The 17,395-nt window shown below is 39.9% G+C and overlaps 1 protein-coding gene and 2 long non-coding RNA genes across 3 annotated transcripts in view; 2 read left to right on the top strand and 1 right to left on the bottom strand.

The window, feature by feature from the left end:
• The first annotated feature begins 215 nt into the window (after positions 1-215).
• Positions 216-8,875, top strand: LOC144340021 (uncharacterized). Its single transcript, XR_013415714.1, has 2 exons — positions 216-390; positions 8,540-8,875. It is a non-coding gene; the product is annotated as an uncharacterized LOC144340021 (long non-coding RNA).
• A 590-nt stretch (positions 8,876-9,465) lies between these two features.
• On the bottom strand, positions 9,466-17,035 carry GIMAP2 (GTPase, IMAP family member 2). The gene is given in 3 exon segments (NM_001193516.2): positions 9,466-10,479; positions 15,670-15,705; positions 16,955-17,035. Coding segments are annotated over 2 exon segments (1,023 nt in total). The 5' UTR covers positions 15,698-15,705; positions 16,955-17,035; the 3' UTR covers positions 9,466-9,484.
• LOC144340020 (uncharacterized) overlaps positions 14,949-17,395 on the top strand; it is a 33,221-nt gene continuing 30,774 nt past the window's right edge. The window contains exon 1 of the long non-coding RNA XR_013415713.1: positions 14,949-15,184. This is a non-coding gene — a long non-coding RNA (uncharacterized LOC144340020). The remainder of the gene's footprint in view (positions 15,185-17,395) is intronic.

The raw sequence follows: 17,395 nt of genomic DNA, 5'->3' as shown, positions 1-17,395 counted from the left end.
GGAATAAACCACACAAATCAGTCTGGCCAGTGATTCTGGGTGCCTCCCAAACCTTTGTGCTTGTCCAAAGCACTGTCTGTATCCCTCATGGGGGATTAATGTGTTCCAGATTCTATTAGTGCCCTGAGATAATTGAAAAAGAAGTCAATACTTTGAGAAGAAGCTGGAAAATTTGTGGTGCTAGATGTGTGGCCCAGTTTTCTTTTTCTCTTCAGGGAGAAGCTTGGAACTGAAGTTTTTCTGCCCTTGTTCTGGAATACGGCATGGAGACCATCTGTGTCAGATTCCTGCACTCTAATTCAGACTGTACACTCTTTCAACCCACCGGTCTGCTCTTTGTTTCCCCCAGGGGCCTAATGAATATTGATTCCCATCAGCTGTCAGAGACAGGTGAGTCAGATGGAGGCTTGGTACTATCTCTAGATCAAGCCGAGAAGAGGATTTGTGGGAAGTGCCTATAGTTCCATTCAGGTGCCCAGAGAACTACTTTTTGCCTGCCCCATCAGCTCCAAGATGCAGGATAATTAAAGTCCTAACCCTGGAAAGCAGCTGTGAAAGTTGAGATGCTAGGTGCACAGTTGAACCCCTTCCAGGGAGAAACTGGAAACTGGGTGTTTTCCCTTCTTGCTCTCTGCCAAGCCAGGGGAAATAGCCACTACAAGTGTTCCCATTCCCATTTATAATCAAATCAATTCTTTGTTCTCTGTGGTCTGGTGGGACTTGTAAATGCCAAGTCATGTCAGTTCCTAGAGATAAGTGATTTAGGTGCTAGTCCCTCAAGTGGGAGCTGTACAAGTTGGGGTGCTCAATGTATAGATAAGCCCCTTCCAGGCAGAAGCTGGAGGCTTGGTTTTACTGCTGGAGTAATCTGGGGGGAAAAGGTTGCTAATTAGCTGCCTTTAAAATAGATTATTTTGGATTGTCTGGGTACCCCCAGTGTAATCAAAATGGCCTGATGTAATCAAAATGGAAGGACTCAATCTACCGTCATTGGCTTTGAAGATGGAAGTGGGCCATGAGCCAAGGAATGTAGGTGATCTCTAGAAGCTGCAAAAGGCAAGGAAATTGATTCTTCAGTACAGCCTCCAGAAAAGAACTCATCCTTACCAACACCTTGAGACTCATTTTGAACCTCTAAGTTCCAAAATTGTAAGATAATAAATGTTTATTGTTTTAAGCTACTAAATTTATGGTAACAGTAGCAACAGGAAACTAAGTGTATTGGACTTGAAAATGTGTATTCTGCTGTTATTAAGTGGAATGTTCTATAAATGTCAATTAGGTCAAGTTGGTTGACAATGTTGGCACACCGAATAATGCCCCCAAAGATATCCATGTCTTATTGCCCAGGACATACCTGTGGATGTTACCTTATATGTCAAAAAGGGATATTGCAGATGTAATTGAGTTAAGTATCTTGAGATAAAGAGATTATTTTTGATTGTCCAGATGGACTCTAAATATAAATTGTAAGAGAAAAGCACAGGGAAACCACAGAAAAAGAGGGCAATGTGAGGACTGAAGTAAGATGCTGTGCTGCTGGCTGGCTTTGAAGATTAAGGTAGGGGCCATGAGCAGCTCTAAAAGCTGGAAAAGGCAAAAAAATAATTTCCCTAGAGATTTTGGAGAAGTAGGGCCCTACCAGCACCTTGATTTCAGCCCCAAGAAACTGATTTTGGACTTTTGATTTCTAGAACTGTGAGAGAATAAATGGGTTGTATTAAGACACTAAGCTTGTATAAATTTCTTGCAGCAGCCATAGGAAACTAATACAATGACTAATACAATGGTGTTCAAATCTGCTCTATCTTTACAGATTTTTTTGTCTACTTGTACTATTATTATTATTATTTCCATACCTGTCTTCCATACTATTAATTATTGAGAGGGGCATTAAAATTTCTGACCATGTTTGTCAGTTTTTCTTTTTATTATTGCAATTCTGTCCATTTTTACTTCATGTGTTTTAGAATTCTGTTATTACACACATAAAAGTTTTAGATTGTTATGTAATCTTGATGAATTGATGGCTTTATCATTGTAGAATGTCCTTCATTCCTGGTAATATTTTTTCCTTTGAAGTCCACTTTGTCTGATATTAATATTGTCCTTCCGCCGGGCGCGGTGGCTCACGCCTGTAATCCCAGCACTTTGGGAGGCCGAGGTGGGCGGATCACAAGGTCAGGAGATCGAGACCATGGTGAAACCCCGTCTCTACTAAAAATACAAAAAATTAGCCGGGCGTGGTTGTGGGCGCCTGTAGTCCCAGCTACTCGGGAGGCTGAGGCAGGAGAATGGCGTGAACCCGGGAGGCGGAGCTTGCAGTGAGCCGAGATCGCGCCACTGCACTCCAGCCTGGGCGACAGAGCGAGACTCCGTCTCAAAAAAAAAAAAAAAAATATTGTCCTTCCAAGTATCTTTTGATTAGTCTCATCATATAATACCTTTTCTGCTTAAGCCAGCTGTCTTTATATTTATTGCAAGATTCATGTAGGCAAAATATAGATAAGCTTTGTTTTTTAAACCCACTCTGACAGTCGCTGCCTTTTAACTGAGAATATGTAGATCATGTATTTAATATTTAGATTATTGACTTCTTTAGATTTAAATCTATCATCTTACTGTTTTAAAAATTTGTCTCATTTGTTCTTTGTTTCCCGTTTTACTGCCTTCATTTATATTAATTGAACTTTAAAAAAATTCCATTTTTTCTCTGTCTGTTGGCTTATTATCTATAACTCCTTGTTTTGTTATTTTATTTGTTGACTTTGAGTTTATAGTATAGAGCCTCCACTTACCTCAGTTCACCTTCAAGTGATATATCACTTTACATAGAGCATAAACATTTTATAATAGTATCATTTCTTTTTTCCTCTCCTGATTTTTTGTCCTATTGTTGTCACATGTTTTACTTTTACATATATTACAGACCTCAATCTATATTGTTAGTATTTTTGTTTAAGCAGTCAATAATATTTTAAAGGTATTTAATTAATAAGAAAAATACCTTACATATTTACTCATGAGGTTACCATTTTTGATGATCTTAATTCCTTTGAACACATCAGTATTTTTCTCTGATATCATTCTCCCTTTTTAACTTTTTTTTTGTAGTTCAGGTCTGCTGGCAACAAACTGAGCTACTGAATGTCTGGAAAAGTTTTTATTTTGCCTTCATTTTTGACAGGTAATTTTGAAAAATAATTCTAATTTGACAATTTTTCTTCTAATACAGTCATGTGTCACATAATGATGTTTTGGTCAACGACAGACCACATATGCAATGTTGGTCCCATAAAAGTTAACACTCTATTTTTACTGTATTTTTTTCTGTGTTTAGATATGTTTAGATACACAAATACTTACCAATGTGTTACAGTTGCCTACAGTGTTCACTACAGTAACATGCTATACAGGTTTGTAGTCTAGGAGCAATAGGCCATATCATATAGCCTAGGTGTGTAGTAGGCTGTACCATTTTGGTTTGTGTACGTACACTCTATGATGTTCACACAATGATGAAGTAGCTTAATGGTGCACTTCTCAGAATATATCCCCATTGTTAAGTGACACACGATTGTACTTTGTAAATGTTGTTTCACTGTCCTCTCTGTCACATTAATTCTTCAGAAAAATCTGTTGTCATCCTTACCTTTGTGTCTCTGGTCATAACATGTTTTTTTCCTCTAGTGGCTTTAAGGATTGTCCTTTTATGATTCATTTTGATCAACCTGATTATAATGTTCCTTCGTGTAGATGTTTTATTTGCTTGGGGTTCATTGAACTTCTTGGGTTGTGTGCTTACAGTTTTCATAAAATTTGGAAAACTTTTGGCCATTATTGATTCCAATATTTTTTCTGTCCTGACCCCCTTTTATTTTTAGTGAATCCAGTTACATACACATTCCACTTGAGGTTGTCCCAGAGCTAATCGAAGCTATGTTCTTTGAAAGTGACTATTATTCTTTTTTTGTGTGTGTGTGTGTTTTCTATGTTGGGACATTTCTATTGCTGTGTCTTCAAGTTCATTAATCTTTTCTCTTTTTAAAATTTCTAGGGTCGGGGTAAATATGCAGGTTTGTTATATAGGTAAACTCATGTCACAAGGGTTTGTTTTACAGATTGTTTTGTCACCCAGATACTAAGCCTAGTACCCAATAGTTGTTTTTTCTGCTCCTTTTCCTCCTTCCATCCTCCACCCTCAAGTAGGCCCCAGTGACTGTTGTTCTTCTCTTTGTGTCCATGTGTTCTCATCATTTAGTGCCCATAGGAGAACTTGTGGCATTTGGTTTTCTGTTCCTGTGTTAGTTTGCTGAGGATAATGGACTCCAGTTCCATTCATGCTCCTGCAAAAGACATGATCTCATTCATTTTATGGCTGTGTAGTATTCCATAGCGTATATGTACCACATTTTCTTTATCCAGTCTACCATTGATGGGCATTTAGGTTGATTCCATGTCTTTGCTATTGTGAATAGTGCTGCAATGAACATCCATATGCATGTGTGTCTTTATGATAGAATGATTTATTTTCCTTTGAGTATATACCCAGCAATGGGATTGCTGGGTTGAGTGGTAGTTCTGTTTTGAGCTCTTTGAGGAATTGCCACACTGCTTTCCACAATGGTTGAACTAATTTACACTCTCACCAACAGTGTATCAGTGTTCCCTTTTCTCTGCAACCTTGCCAGCATTTGTTATTTTTGACTTTTTAGTAATAGCCTTTTGGACTGATGCGTGATGGTATCTCATTGTAGTTTTATTTTGTATTTCTCTAAAGATCAGTGATATTGAGCTTTTTTTCATATACTTACTGGTCACATGTATGTCTTGTTTTGAAAAGTGTCTATTCATGTCCTTTGCCCACTTTTTAATGGGGTTGTCTTTTTTTCTTATAAATTTGCTTAAGTTTCTTACAGATGCTGGATATTAGAGCTTTCTTTGTCAGGTGCATAATTTGTAAAAATTTTCTCCCATTCTGTAGGTTGTCTGTTTACTTTGTTGATAGTTTCTTTTGCTGTGCAGAAGCTCCTTAATTGAATTCTATTTGTCAGTTTTTGCTTTTGTTGCAATTGCTTTTGGCATCTTCATCATGAAATTTTTGCCAGTTCCTATGTCCAGAATAATATTGTCCAGGTTGTTTTCCAGGGTTTTTATAGTTTTTGGGTTTACATTTAAGTCTTTAATTCATGTTGAGTTGATTTTTGTATATGGTGTAAGGAAGGGGTTCAGCTTCAATCTTCTGCATATGGCTAGCCTGATTAGACAATTATTCTAGCACCATTTATTGAATAGGGAGTCCTTTCCCCATTGTTTATTTTTGGCAGATGGTTGTACGTGTGTGGCCTTATTTTTGGCCTCTCTATTCTGTTCCATTGGCTATGTGTCTGTTTTTGTGCCAGTACCATGCTATTTTGATTACTGTAGCTCTGTAGTATAGTTTGAAGGTAGGTAGCATGATGCCTCCAACTTTGTTCTTTTTGCTTGGGATCACCTTGGCTATTAAGTCTGTTTTGATTCTGTATGAACTTTAAAATAGTATTTTTTCTAGTTCTGTGAAGAATGTCATCGGTAGTTTGATAGGAATAGGATTGAATTTATAAATTGCATTGGGCAGTATGGTCATTTAAACGATATTGATTCCTCTTATCCATGAGCATAGAATGTTTTTTCATTTGTTTGTGTCATCTCTGATTTCTTTAAGCAGTGTTTTGTAGTTCTCATTATAGAGATCTTTCACCTCCCTAGTTAGCCGTGTTCCTAAATATTTATTATTTTTGAGGCAGTTGTGAATGGGATTGCATTCCTGATTTAGCTTTCGACGTGACTGGTGTTGGTAAATAGGAATGCTAGTGACTTTTGTACATTGATTTTGTATCCTGAGGCTTTGCTGAAGTTCTTTATTAGCTGAAGGTGCTTTTGTGCTGAGACTATGGGATTTTTTAGATATAGGCTCCTGTTTTCTGCAAACAAGGATAGTGTAAATTTCTCTCTTCTCATTTGGAAGAGAGAAACAAACTCTCTTTTGTTACTTTCTTTTATTTCTCTCTCTTGTCTGATTGCTCTGGCCAGGACTTTTAATACTATGTTGAATGGGAGTGGTGAGAGAGGACATCCTTGTCTTGTGCCAGTTTTCAAAGGGAATACTTTCAGGTTTTGCCCATTCAGTATGTTGGCTGTGGGTTTGTCATAGATAGCTCTTACTATTTTGGAGGTATGTTTCTTCAATACCTAGTTTATTGAGAGTTTTTAACATGAAGGGATTTTTGAATTTTATCGAAAGCCTTTTATGCATCTATTTAGATGATCACTAATCTTTTCTTTTTCAGCCTAATGTTTTGCTAGCCCTATTCAATGTATTTCTTATATCTTTTATGGTGGTTTTTATCTCTAGAGGTTAAATTTGGATCTTTTTCATGTCTTCCATCTTACTACTTAACTGTTTTAACATATAGCATACCATTTTAATAACTGTGTTAATGTCTTTGGCCGATAATTCTAATGCTTTTGTCAATCTGGGCTGGTATTTATTCATTGATTTATCTCTTCACCATTGGTCATATTTTCTTGCTAATTTTCATGTTTAATAATTTTTTATTGGATGCCAGACATCTGGTTTTGACCTTCTTATGTGCTGAACATTTTCGTACTCCTGTAAATATTCTTGAGCTTTCTTATGGGATGCATTTAAGTTACTTGGAAACAATTTGATCCTTCAGGTCTTGCTTTTAATATCTAGTAGGCATACTTGATAAGTTTTTAGTCTGGAACCAATTATTTCCCACTAGCGAGTCAAGGCTCTTCTGTTAACTCTACCCAATACCCCACAAATCATAGGCTCTCTTAGTTTTTATGGTCTGTGGTGAGTGCAGGATACTATCTCCTGTAATATTCTTGACTGGTTCTTTTTGTCACCTCAGGGCGCTTCACCACATGCATGTGGTGACCAGTATTCAACTGAAGACTCAACGGGGACTCTCTGTAGGTGTCTGGATTTCTCTCTCCATGTAGCTGTCTCATCTCTCAGACTGTTATGTGAACTCTTAGCCACCTTTGTATCTCCAGAATCCCAGCTCTATCTTCTCAAATCAGGGAGTCTGCCAGTTCCACCTGGTTTCCATAAATGTTAGTTTTTTTTAATGCTGCATAACAAATTACCACAAACTTAGCAACTTAAAACAGCATAGATTTATTATCTCAAGATTAGTGTGGGCAAGGAGTGTAGACATAGCTTAACTGTATGTTCTCTGCTTTAGGGTTTCACCAGCCTGTAATGCTAGCTTAAGTCTAATCAGAGGCTTGACTAGGGAAAGATCTGAACCCTCAGGATGTTGACAGAATTTGTTTCTTTGTGACTGTTACTAAGGGTTTTGACTTTTTCCTGGATGTTGGCTAGAGGCCACCTGCAGTTCTCTGCCATGTTAGCCCTGTTCATAGGCAATTCAGAAAATAGAAATTTGCTCCTTGAAGGAGAGGAAAAGCAAGTCTTTGTGCAGCCATGTAAATCACTGGAGTGACATTCTGTCACCCATGCCATGTTCTATTGGTTAGAAGTAGGTCTCAGATCCCACTCACACTCAAGTGGAGGAGTTCTACAAAGGTGTGAACACCAGGAGCCAGGAATCATTTGAAGTCATCATAGGGTCTGTCTGCTATACCCTCTCTGTGTTGTGACCTGAAAACTCTCTCAAGACAGGAGGCTGGGACAATTGAAAGTCTTGTCTTGTTTTCCAATTCTCAGTGATTACTCTGTTCAGTGTCTTCAACACTGTCATTTTATATCATTTGTCCATTTTTTGGTTGTTTCACATGGGGCAGGAAGTGGGTATCTGATCCTTGTTATGCTATTTTGATCTGACAAGGAAGTCTGAACTCTGATTTTTAAATTTAGTTTTTCTGTCTGTTGTCAGGGTATGGAAGTGTTGTAGCTTTTAAAAAGTTGATATTATATTGAGATTCATTGCTTTACTTTTATTACCTCTAATTATCTATCTAAAATTATTATTTTTCTTTCTCATCAGTACTCATACCTTTTATTTTTATTTCTGTTTTTAAAGTTATTAGATAGATGAGACCTGTGGTAAAATGCTAAAAGAAGCAGTGATAGTCTGCATCCTTTGTTGTTCTAAATTTTAATACAAATGCCTGCAATGTTTGAGAGAAATTCTCTTTTTTCATCTGTCCACTTTTAGATGTTTTTCAGTATCTTTACATTGATTTAAAAATTTTAAAAGTTTTTATAACTGCTACTCATGGAGGAGTTTATGTAATCAATTCACTTCCCCATCATTAATAGGAGTATTCATCATTAACTTTTTAAAAATCAATTATAATTTGATTTATTAAAATTTCATGAGTTTTTTCAAATACAGTTCATCATCTTTGGTAGTTTTTTGTTCCTTTTTAATTTGGGCTGTGTGTGTATGATATTTTAGGAAATATTTCATAGCTACTTAGTAGACTGTAACTAGTACTGTGATATTAAAGTTTCTGAGTCTACTTCCGTTGGGTTTTTAAATCTTTTTGATCTTGTTCATAGGGACATGATTTAGGTTCACTTTACTGAATTAATTCCATCTGAATACTCAAGTGAATTGGAGATGGCTTCCTGTAGAGAAGATTGCATTTGCTTCTACTGGATGTCAAGAATTCAACTAATTTTGGATAACTTTAGTCTCCTGGAAGGTCCTAAATTACTACAGAACACTCCAAATCAGCTCTCCAATTTTACTGACAACCCAAGATTGATTTCTTCATCTCAGGATTGGTACCAGCATTTGTCTATTGGTCAGCTCTGCCTTCCTTGTTCATGTATTCCTCATGGGCCTCAACTCCAGTTTGTGCTCCTCATTTAAAAAAAAAATTGTTTGCTCCATCTTTGGAATTTTCTTTATTCTTCTGGTGAGCTCATCAATTATAAAAATTCTGTTTCTTTTAATAAATGTAGCCTCTATTTGCACCTAGCAAGATGATGCTTCAGAATATCCAGTCCAATTTACTATCTTTTCTGACATTTGTCTTTACCTATGTTTCAGTGATCAATCTGAAGGACGTCTGGGCTAAAATCTGGCTAAAATGAGTCATGTGTCCACTTATCATTTTCTAAGGAGAAAACTATAGAAGAGAATTAACAACATATGATCAAAGGAACTTTACAGTTTATGTAATATTGTTTTATTGCCATTTTCATTATATTCAGTAGAAACAGTAGTACTAGAAAGAAGAAAATGAGTTTTTAGGAACATAAAACTGGCTTTAAATATTTGAAAATGAGAGGAATTTTATGTTTACAGATTTCAAAAGGCTTTGATATTATATTTCAATGCAGTCAGTAACTTACCGTATGATTTGGTTCATTAATAATTGGAGTGATGTTAAGATTTAAACATTTCATAGAATCTCAAATATGACATCGGGTACCACATTTTACAGGGAAAGCACTGTGATTCACCCACTAGTGAGTAAATAATAAAAAATTCACCCACTAGTGAGTAAATAACCTAGGAGTCCTGCGTTCTAGTCTAATAACTGTTCTCGAAACTATCATTAACTTTTTGGGTATAATAAACAGCAAGCTGCAGAGTAAATTGCACATACTAAAGAGAAAGCAACAAAACAAAGTGCACATGCTGTGCAATATGCAAAGCAACAGAATTAGCAATCTGAGACACAACTGAATACAAAATAAAACACACAGTTGTGTTTTGATTAAGGCTCTTTTCAGGCAATTTGCTTCAGCCAAGGCTGTGTAACTTCTCTGAGTTTCCATGTACTTTATAAGGCTCTCTTTGAATTCCTTTAATTTTTGATCTGATCCCACAGATCCACATTTAGACCTCTGTATTAGGCTGTACAGCCCATTGGTATAGTGATCACCATTTTTCTCCATCAACAGATCCTCAATCAAGTCCATTAGCTCCTTCACTTGGTCATCCTGATTTCTCCCTTCAGCACGGTTATTAAAGGCACAGATTCGCCCACCACATGCTGCCACCAGCTTGCTTAGGGCTTTGTTATCAGAGTTGCGCATGTAATCCATCAGGGAGCCACCACTGAGGTCTTCCTTGTGGGTAAAGAGGACAATTGTGTGTCTCATGGCATCCTCTCCAAAGATCTCCTTCACCCTCTGTGCAGCCTCCTGGTCCTGTGAGGTGTAGCGGCCCAGCTGAGTCACCAGGAGCAGCACATGGGGTCCTGGTGCAGAGAGCAAGTAGCACCTCTGCACCTCTTTGTACAGAGCTTCACAGTGGTCCTTCCAAGAAAACATATCTGGTGTGTCAATAATGACAATCTCTCTATCTCCCCAGCTTCCCTGACTTTTGCTGCAAGTCTTAGTCAAGGTCCGGGAACTCAGCTTCGATTCAAATGCTTGCTTCCTGAGGATGCTGTTCCCTGCAGCACTTTTGCCGGTTCCTGTTTTGCCCACAAGGATGATTCTCAGCTCAGATCTGCTGGCACATTGGCCCTTTGCATGTGATCCTGTGAGGAGCAAGTTTACTGTGTTTATCACCACATTGATCATGGCAGTGGAATTTTTTTTTCTTTTTCTGTCTTTTTTTTGAGACCAAGTCTCACTCTGTCACCCAGGCTGGAGTGCAGTGTCACAATCTAGGCTCACTGCAAGCTCCACCTCCTGGTTTCACGCCATTCTCCTGCCTCAGTCTCCCAAGTAACTGGGACTATAGGCGCCCACCACCGCGCCAGGCTAATTTTTTTTTTTTTTTTTTTTTTGTATTTTTAGTAGAGATGGGGTCTCACCCCATGGTCTCGATCTCCTGACGTGATCTGCCCACCTCCGCCTCCCAAAGTGCTGGGATTACAGGTGTGAGCCACCGCGCCCAGCTGGCAGTGGAATATTTTTTAATGGTAAGGAGGTATTCCCCATTATGTAAAAGGATACTCTCATATCTATTTCATGTATGAAATGAAAACTAACTTGATTTCTCTAGGACTGCAGGATATTGCCATTTGGAGCCTAGGAAAACACACTTGGGGATGAGATGGATTTAGAAACATTTCTCATCATGCAGTGGTTGCCTGAATCACTCAGTCCTGGATCTCTAGAAGAAAAGTTCTCTGGAGATCAGAGATGTGTAGGCAAGGCCATGGGTTCCATCTCAATGTGGGTCAAGTGACCTGGCTCTGTTTCAAGGCCAGAGGTTTCTCCTCTGACCTTTGCTGGGCAGAGTGGGGTCATGACTACCAGGGAAGTGTCTAGACCAGCAAAATATTAGAATGAGCAGTGTAAAATTATTTTTATTAGTGAAGAAATAACTGAGATCTTATAAAGGATATCATAATTTTGCTTAGAAAGGATGGCATAATTTTTGTATAAGATAGTCACAGAATATGGTAAACTTCCCTCTCTCTTTCCCCATTTCCCTTCAACGTGGGTAAGGTTCTGGGGAGACGAGTGAATGGGGACAGAGGTATGAAGGAGCTTGAGACTTTAGGGAAAAAATGTGTTTCATTCATTCCCCCTAAAGGGGAAGGCATAGGAGCCATGGTGCCATTTCTGCTGGTCCACGTGGCAGTGAAAGGAATGACTTGTCTGGGGCAGGTTCATGGAAGACTCAAGATGCAGCTTTGTAGTGGAGAGATGAGTTATTTAACTTGCAAGGTAGGGGTACTCTGTCTCCTGAGGCTTAACTCCTTGATTCCTTTACTGTAAGGGAGGAACATTTGACCTGTATGAATGAAATGGAATACCATGATAACAGAAGAATCTTTCTGGAGGGAATATCCAAACAAACAAAGACTCTTCTGCTAAGCCCATGGCCTTTTGGGGTTTAGCTTTTCCTTACTCTCATGTTGCAGAAATAAAGTTGGAGAAAGAACATCTACATTGACTACAGAATATCAGAGCTTAGAAGGAACTTAGACTGTACAAAGAAAATGAGCTTTCTGAGAGGCAGCATGCAGTGGTGAAGAATAAAGAATCTGGAGCTGGATTGCTTAGTTTTAATTGTCTTTCCATTGCTAGTCATATGATCTTGGACAACTGATTAATTTCTCTGCATCTGGAGAAGATGACGGTTTACTCCATGTGGTGGTGTTCTAAGTATTAAATAAGTTAATATATGTAAAGAACTTAAAAGAGTGCTGGTGCACTAAAGCACTTAGTGAAAATTAGGCTAGGATTGTTTATAGCAACCTCCTTATAGAGGAAGTAACTTGCATGCAGCGGTTAAGTAACTTGGACAAAGTCCTAAATAGTTAGTGAAATCTACCATTTATTGAGAACTTTTAATGTGCCAGGATCTGTTCCAAGTGGTTTACCTTCATTACCTAATGTACTCCTTCTAGCAATGGTATGAGTTAGGTGCTGCAATGCCCACCAGGGGTCTTGTTCTTATTTGGTTCAAATGACCTCTTGGGCTCACAGAACTGCCATGGGCCTCACTGGGACACTAGTCTACTTTAATGGAAATCTTAGCTTGCCAGAGGGACAATGTTGGGCCTTCCACCTAGTGGAAGTCTATGCAGCAATTCATGGAACACTGCAAACTGTCACCTGGGGATGTCCCAGGGCAAGGAGATGGCATCTTGAGCAGTTAGAGAAGACACCCGGACTCACAGGAGCCAGTGTCTCTTGTAGCAACCCTAGGGGTTTAGCTTCCAGATTCCCTGCAAGGAACATGAGAGTTACAAAAGTCACTCTGCTCAGGGAAGTTCCAAACAGCTTCCTAGCATGTATTTATAGTTCTTTCAGCATAGATATAATTCACCCATCAAGAGAAGTTTTCAACCATAAGCAAAGTTCCTAATAATGTTATAGACATTTTACTCTTATTAAATTACTAGAGAATCTGAGCTAAAACGTTTAACCAAAGATTAAATTCTCAGGCAGAAAGGGAAATGGTTTGTCAACCTTTTTACCCATGGGTTTCTTTTATTCACCTTATTTTACACATGAATCTGCAAGTTGGCCAAGAACTTAGAGCTATTAAAATTAACCAATTTTGTAAATGAAAAAGCTGGCAGTTGAACCAGCCCATTTTCTATGCCTGAAGTATTAGTGCTTTGCCATGCTGCTACACTAATACTTGTTGCATATATTTAAGTATTTTCTCTTCCAGCCAAATTGGCCAAAACTTATGGACATTTATTCTTATTTTCTGTATGCCAGTGAAGTTATGGCCTCACAGTGGGCAGGCAATGTACACTTTTACTTAAAAGGAAGCAGGCATTACATTACAGATTTCTATATTCTGAAAACAGCAGCCAAGCAGCTCCTGATACACCTTGCTGGTGCTTGCTTAGAGGTAGCCAAACTGCACCTTTAACCTTCCTCTCGCCTATGAAAACAGAAATCAAGGGAGTCACTGAAGAGAACCGGTGGGAGTCCTGAGTTTCTGGCCTCCTAGGAAGTGCAGCCTCATTCTCTCCCGTGGGGAGGGTATAGGGAAGAGAATTCTCTGCATCCAAAGCCAAGTGAGAGGGTCTCTAAAACATCCACTCATAAATATTGGGCATGACACCGAAGTTGAGAGATAGGTCATTTCCCAGATGGGTGTCTGCTGAATGACAGAAACTGGTAAGCCTATCCAAGTGCAGCAAAGTGAAGAGAATTCTTGAGCAAATTTAGAGAGAAGTAAGATATTACCTGGAGTTTGGAGACATGTATAAACATGGAAATTGGTGTCTATTTCCTTTCTGGAGAATTCTAAATTTTGAAGGCAGACTAGAGCCAACTAGGAGACCAGGATAAGGTGTAAGAAGCAATGGCTTAGGGGGTTTCCCATGGACAGAAGGGATCTTACAGAAAATAACGAGGCACAGCTGCCTTGATGAGGCCCTGCCAAAGGCCTGCCTTGTATGGCAAAGGGAGTGCAATAGTAAGAGGAAGCCAGGGGTGCCATGAAGGTGGGAGCAGAGGTCTAGTTGGATAATTCAGCCAGAGAGGGCACAGCCTCTGGCAGGAAGTGTGCAAAGCATCAGCCCCATGGGGCCGCTACAGTGTCCTCGCACGGTGGAGGGTGTCTGCTGTAATGGGGCATGGGATGGTGGTGAGGACCAGCCAGGAGACGACTGCAAAGACAATGGGACTCAAGCACTCCACTTTCTTTCTCCAGTCACCCATCCTCCTGCCTGATGGGGAAAGAAGGACTAGCATGAGGGTTGAGGAGGCAGAGCTGGAAGGGAGAGGAGGACTTTTGGAAGGTCCCAGAGTTCAGGCTGAGGCTGAGGCTGAGGTAGAGGAAGGAGAAACTCATACTGAATGTAAGTTTGATATTAGATGGCACCGAACAATGCAACACCTGATGTATGTGTCATAGGGACTTTAATAGACTATTCTTCTAGTCTGCATTAATCATAAAGGCAACTGCCTGAGATGGCATCAATAAATCAAGATTGTGGCCAGGCGCGGTGGCTCATACCTGTAATCCCAACACTTTGCGAGGCTGAGGCAGGCAGATCACTTGAGGTCAGGAGTTGTAGATCAACCTGGCCCACATGGTGAAACCTTGTCTCTACTAAAAATACAAAAATTACCCAGGCATAGTGACACATGCCTGTAATCCCAGCTACTCAGGAGGCTGAGGCAGGAGAATCACTTGAACCTGAGAGGCAGAGGTTACAGTGAGCCACAGAGTGAGACTGGGCCACAAAGCAAGACTCCATCACCCCCCCCCCAACCAAAACAAAAGGAAATCAAGATTGCATAATAAGAGGCAGTGATGGGAGGAAAAAAAGTTGTTTCTCATTTGGATCGCAGAGTTCAGCTTGTTAATAAACAAGTTCCATACACAATGAAGCCAGAGACCTCCTATTTCTCACAGGTGAGGGTTGAGTGTGAAGGGAACTTGGAAGGGAGGAAGATCTGGGCTCTTCTTGATGTAAGAGACTGAAGATAGGGCTGGCGAGGGGCAGAGAGTGAGGAGGAGGGAGTGGGAAAGGGGAGGTCAAGATACAGAGAGAAAGACACCCATACCATACAGATAGCAGAAACAGGTGCAAGAAGAGGAGAGAGAGAGAGAGAGGACAAGGGAAAGAAAGGGAATGATAGAGTCAGAGACAGAGAGAGAGAGAGAGAGAGAGAGAGAGAGAGAGAGAGAGACAAAGAATCTATAGAAGTGTGAGAGAAGGAAGAGAAGACTGAATGGTAGGAGAAGGAATATATCAAAGAGATCTGAAAGATTTGTGCATAAGGGAAAAGCCTGGATGCATATTTTGGATCCTGGTGAGTATTTTAACAATTTTCAGGCCAGATGTGGTGGTTCATGCCTGTAATCCCAGAACTTTGCAAGGTCGAGGCTGGCGGAAACCCCGTCTCTACTAAAAATAATAATAATTTTAAAAAATAGCTGGACATGGTGGTGTGTGCCTTTAGTCCCAGCTACTCAGGAGGCTGAGGCAGGAGAATCACTTGAACCTGAGTGGTGGAGGTTGCAGTGAGCCAAGATTGCGCCACTGCACTCCAGCCTGGGTGACAGAGCGAGACACCATCTCAAAACAAACAAACGAACAACAACAACAAAACCAAAACAAAAACCTGCAATTTTCAGCTGCTGGTGGTGGTAGCTGTGGGAGTTAGAATAAGATCCTTCATTCTTTTTTATTTTGCCCCAACATCATCAGAAGACACACACACACACACACACACACACACACACACACACACACACACACACACACACACACACACAAGAGAAGTCACTTTCTTACCCCAGTGATTGTGTTCATTTTGGTCCATTGTTGTTCCTGAGAAACAGACAGACAAGAAACTTATTTTTCAGTTCTAAATCCTGAAAGATCTTTATTTTTCTTTTCTTTTTCTTTCTTTCTTTTTTTTTGAGACACAGTTTCACTCTGTCACCCAGGCTGGAGTGCAGTGGTGCGATCTTGGCTCACTGCAACCTCCACATCCTGGGTTCAAGCGATTCTCCTGCCTCAGACTCCCGAGTAGGTGGGATTACAAGTGTGCACCACCACCCCTGGCTAATTTTTGTAGTTTTAGTAGAGACAGGGTTTGACCATGTTGGCCAGGCTGGTCTCGAACTCCTGACCTCAATTGATCCACCCGCCTCGGCCTCCCAAAGTGCTGGAATTAAAAGCATAAGCCACCGCGCTAGGCCAAGATCCTTATATTTCTAAACAACCATGCTTCATTTGTCTACTAATAAGGGACAAGATGGGTGGGAAAAGAATGACTTCCTACTTTACAGAGAACTGGAATCACTTGCTGAGGAGCTGAGAAGTGGGTTTCGTTCGTAAGCCTCACACCCAGTTCTCTCTCGCTTCCTTCCTCCCATCCTCTCACAGGTCAGCCCGGCTCCTTCTGTTTTTGTTTTGCCTGCACACTCTTCCCTTCTGTCAGCTTTCTTTGTAGGTGTGCCTTCCCTTACACCTGAGGCTCAGTCCTCCCTTTCCCTCTCTTTCTTTTTCCACCTTGCCTCCTTCCCTCCTCTACTCTCTCCAAACCTCCTCCCTCATGTTGAGTCTTTGCTGACAGACTCAATGAATTAAGATTATGACTCTGGGAAACCGTGCAATCCTTTAAGCTAGAAATACACTTCACTTGATCCATCAATTGCTTGAATTTTCCTCATTCCCCAACAGCCATTGATTATGAAGCCCTTGCAATCTAGGAACTACTATGCAGTGAGAAGTATCGGTACATTTTCATCAGCTAGTTTCTCTTGCTTAAATCTGGCAGGCATAGACCAAGCCTACAAGCACAGAAAACTGAAAGCCACATGTTAATGCCCAGATTCTTCCCAGTTAGCACTTTTTATTGGCTTTATACTATGGAAATTCTTTCTTTGCCAGTGATGTGTAAAGCAAATTGCATTGGTTTCCTGTAAACTGGCTTCACTTAAGGAAAAGGCAGTCACTCTAAATTGTTTCTCTTAAAATAGGACAAATTTGTTCTAAGAAAAATGAAAATGTTTGTGCATGGCTTGGAACCTAGAAATCAACACTGCAGAACTTTTTGTAAATCTTGGCTTACCTGATTTACTGTCCAAAGAAACAGTTGGCTCCCTGTTCAGTCCTGTTATCTTGTAGCTCAGCTCCAAGAGAAAAAGAAAGTAAAACTGAAACTCCAGATGGTCTTCTTCCTCTCTTGAATCTTCACTGAGCTTCCTGACTGCTAACAAACCCCACCACGTGCCTATGTCTGAAATTCTCTTTCATGCCATTAAACAAAATAAAGTTTAAATGGAAAGTTAATCAGTAGTTATTTACTGTCATGCGGGCCAACTGTCTCTTCTCAAAAGTGAAAAAAGAGTGTTTTAATTATTTCATCTGTACTAGAAAGAAAGGCATGAATGCCAAGGAAGTTGGTAGATTTCAGTCCTTCCCAGCTGGGATATGTCCTAACAGTTAGAAGTTTGTCTAGATGCAAATGACCCCCCGAGAAGGGCTTAAACCTCATTCACACTGGCAGCAG

This window comes from Macaca mulatta, chromosome 3, assembly GCF_049350105.2.
Source record: "Macaca mulatta isolate MMU2019108-1 chromosome 3, T2T-MMU8v2.0, whole genome shotgun sequence".
Lineage (NCBI taxonomy): Eukaryota > Metazoa > Chordata > Mammalia > Primates > Cercopithecidae > Macaca > Macaca mulatta.
The sequence above is the reverse complement of the archived record's forward strand: the minus strand, read 5'-3'. Positions and strand labels throughout refer to the sequence as shown.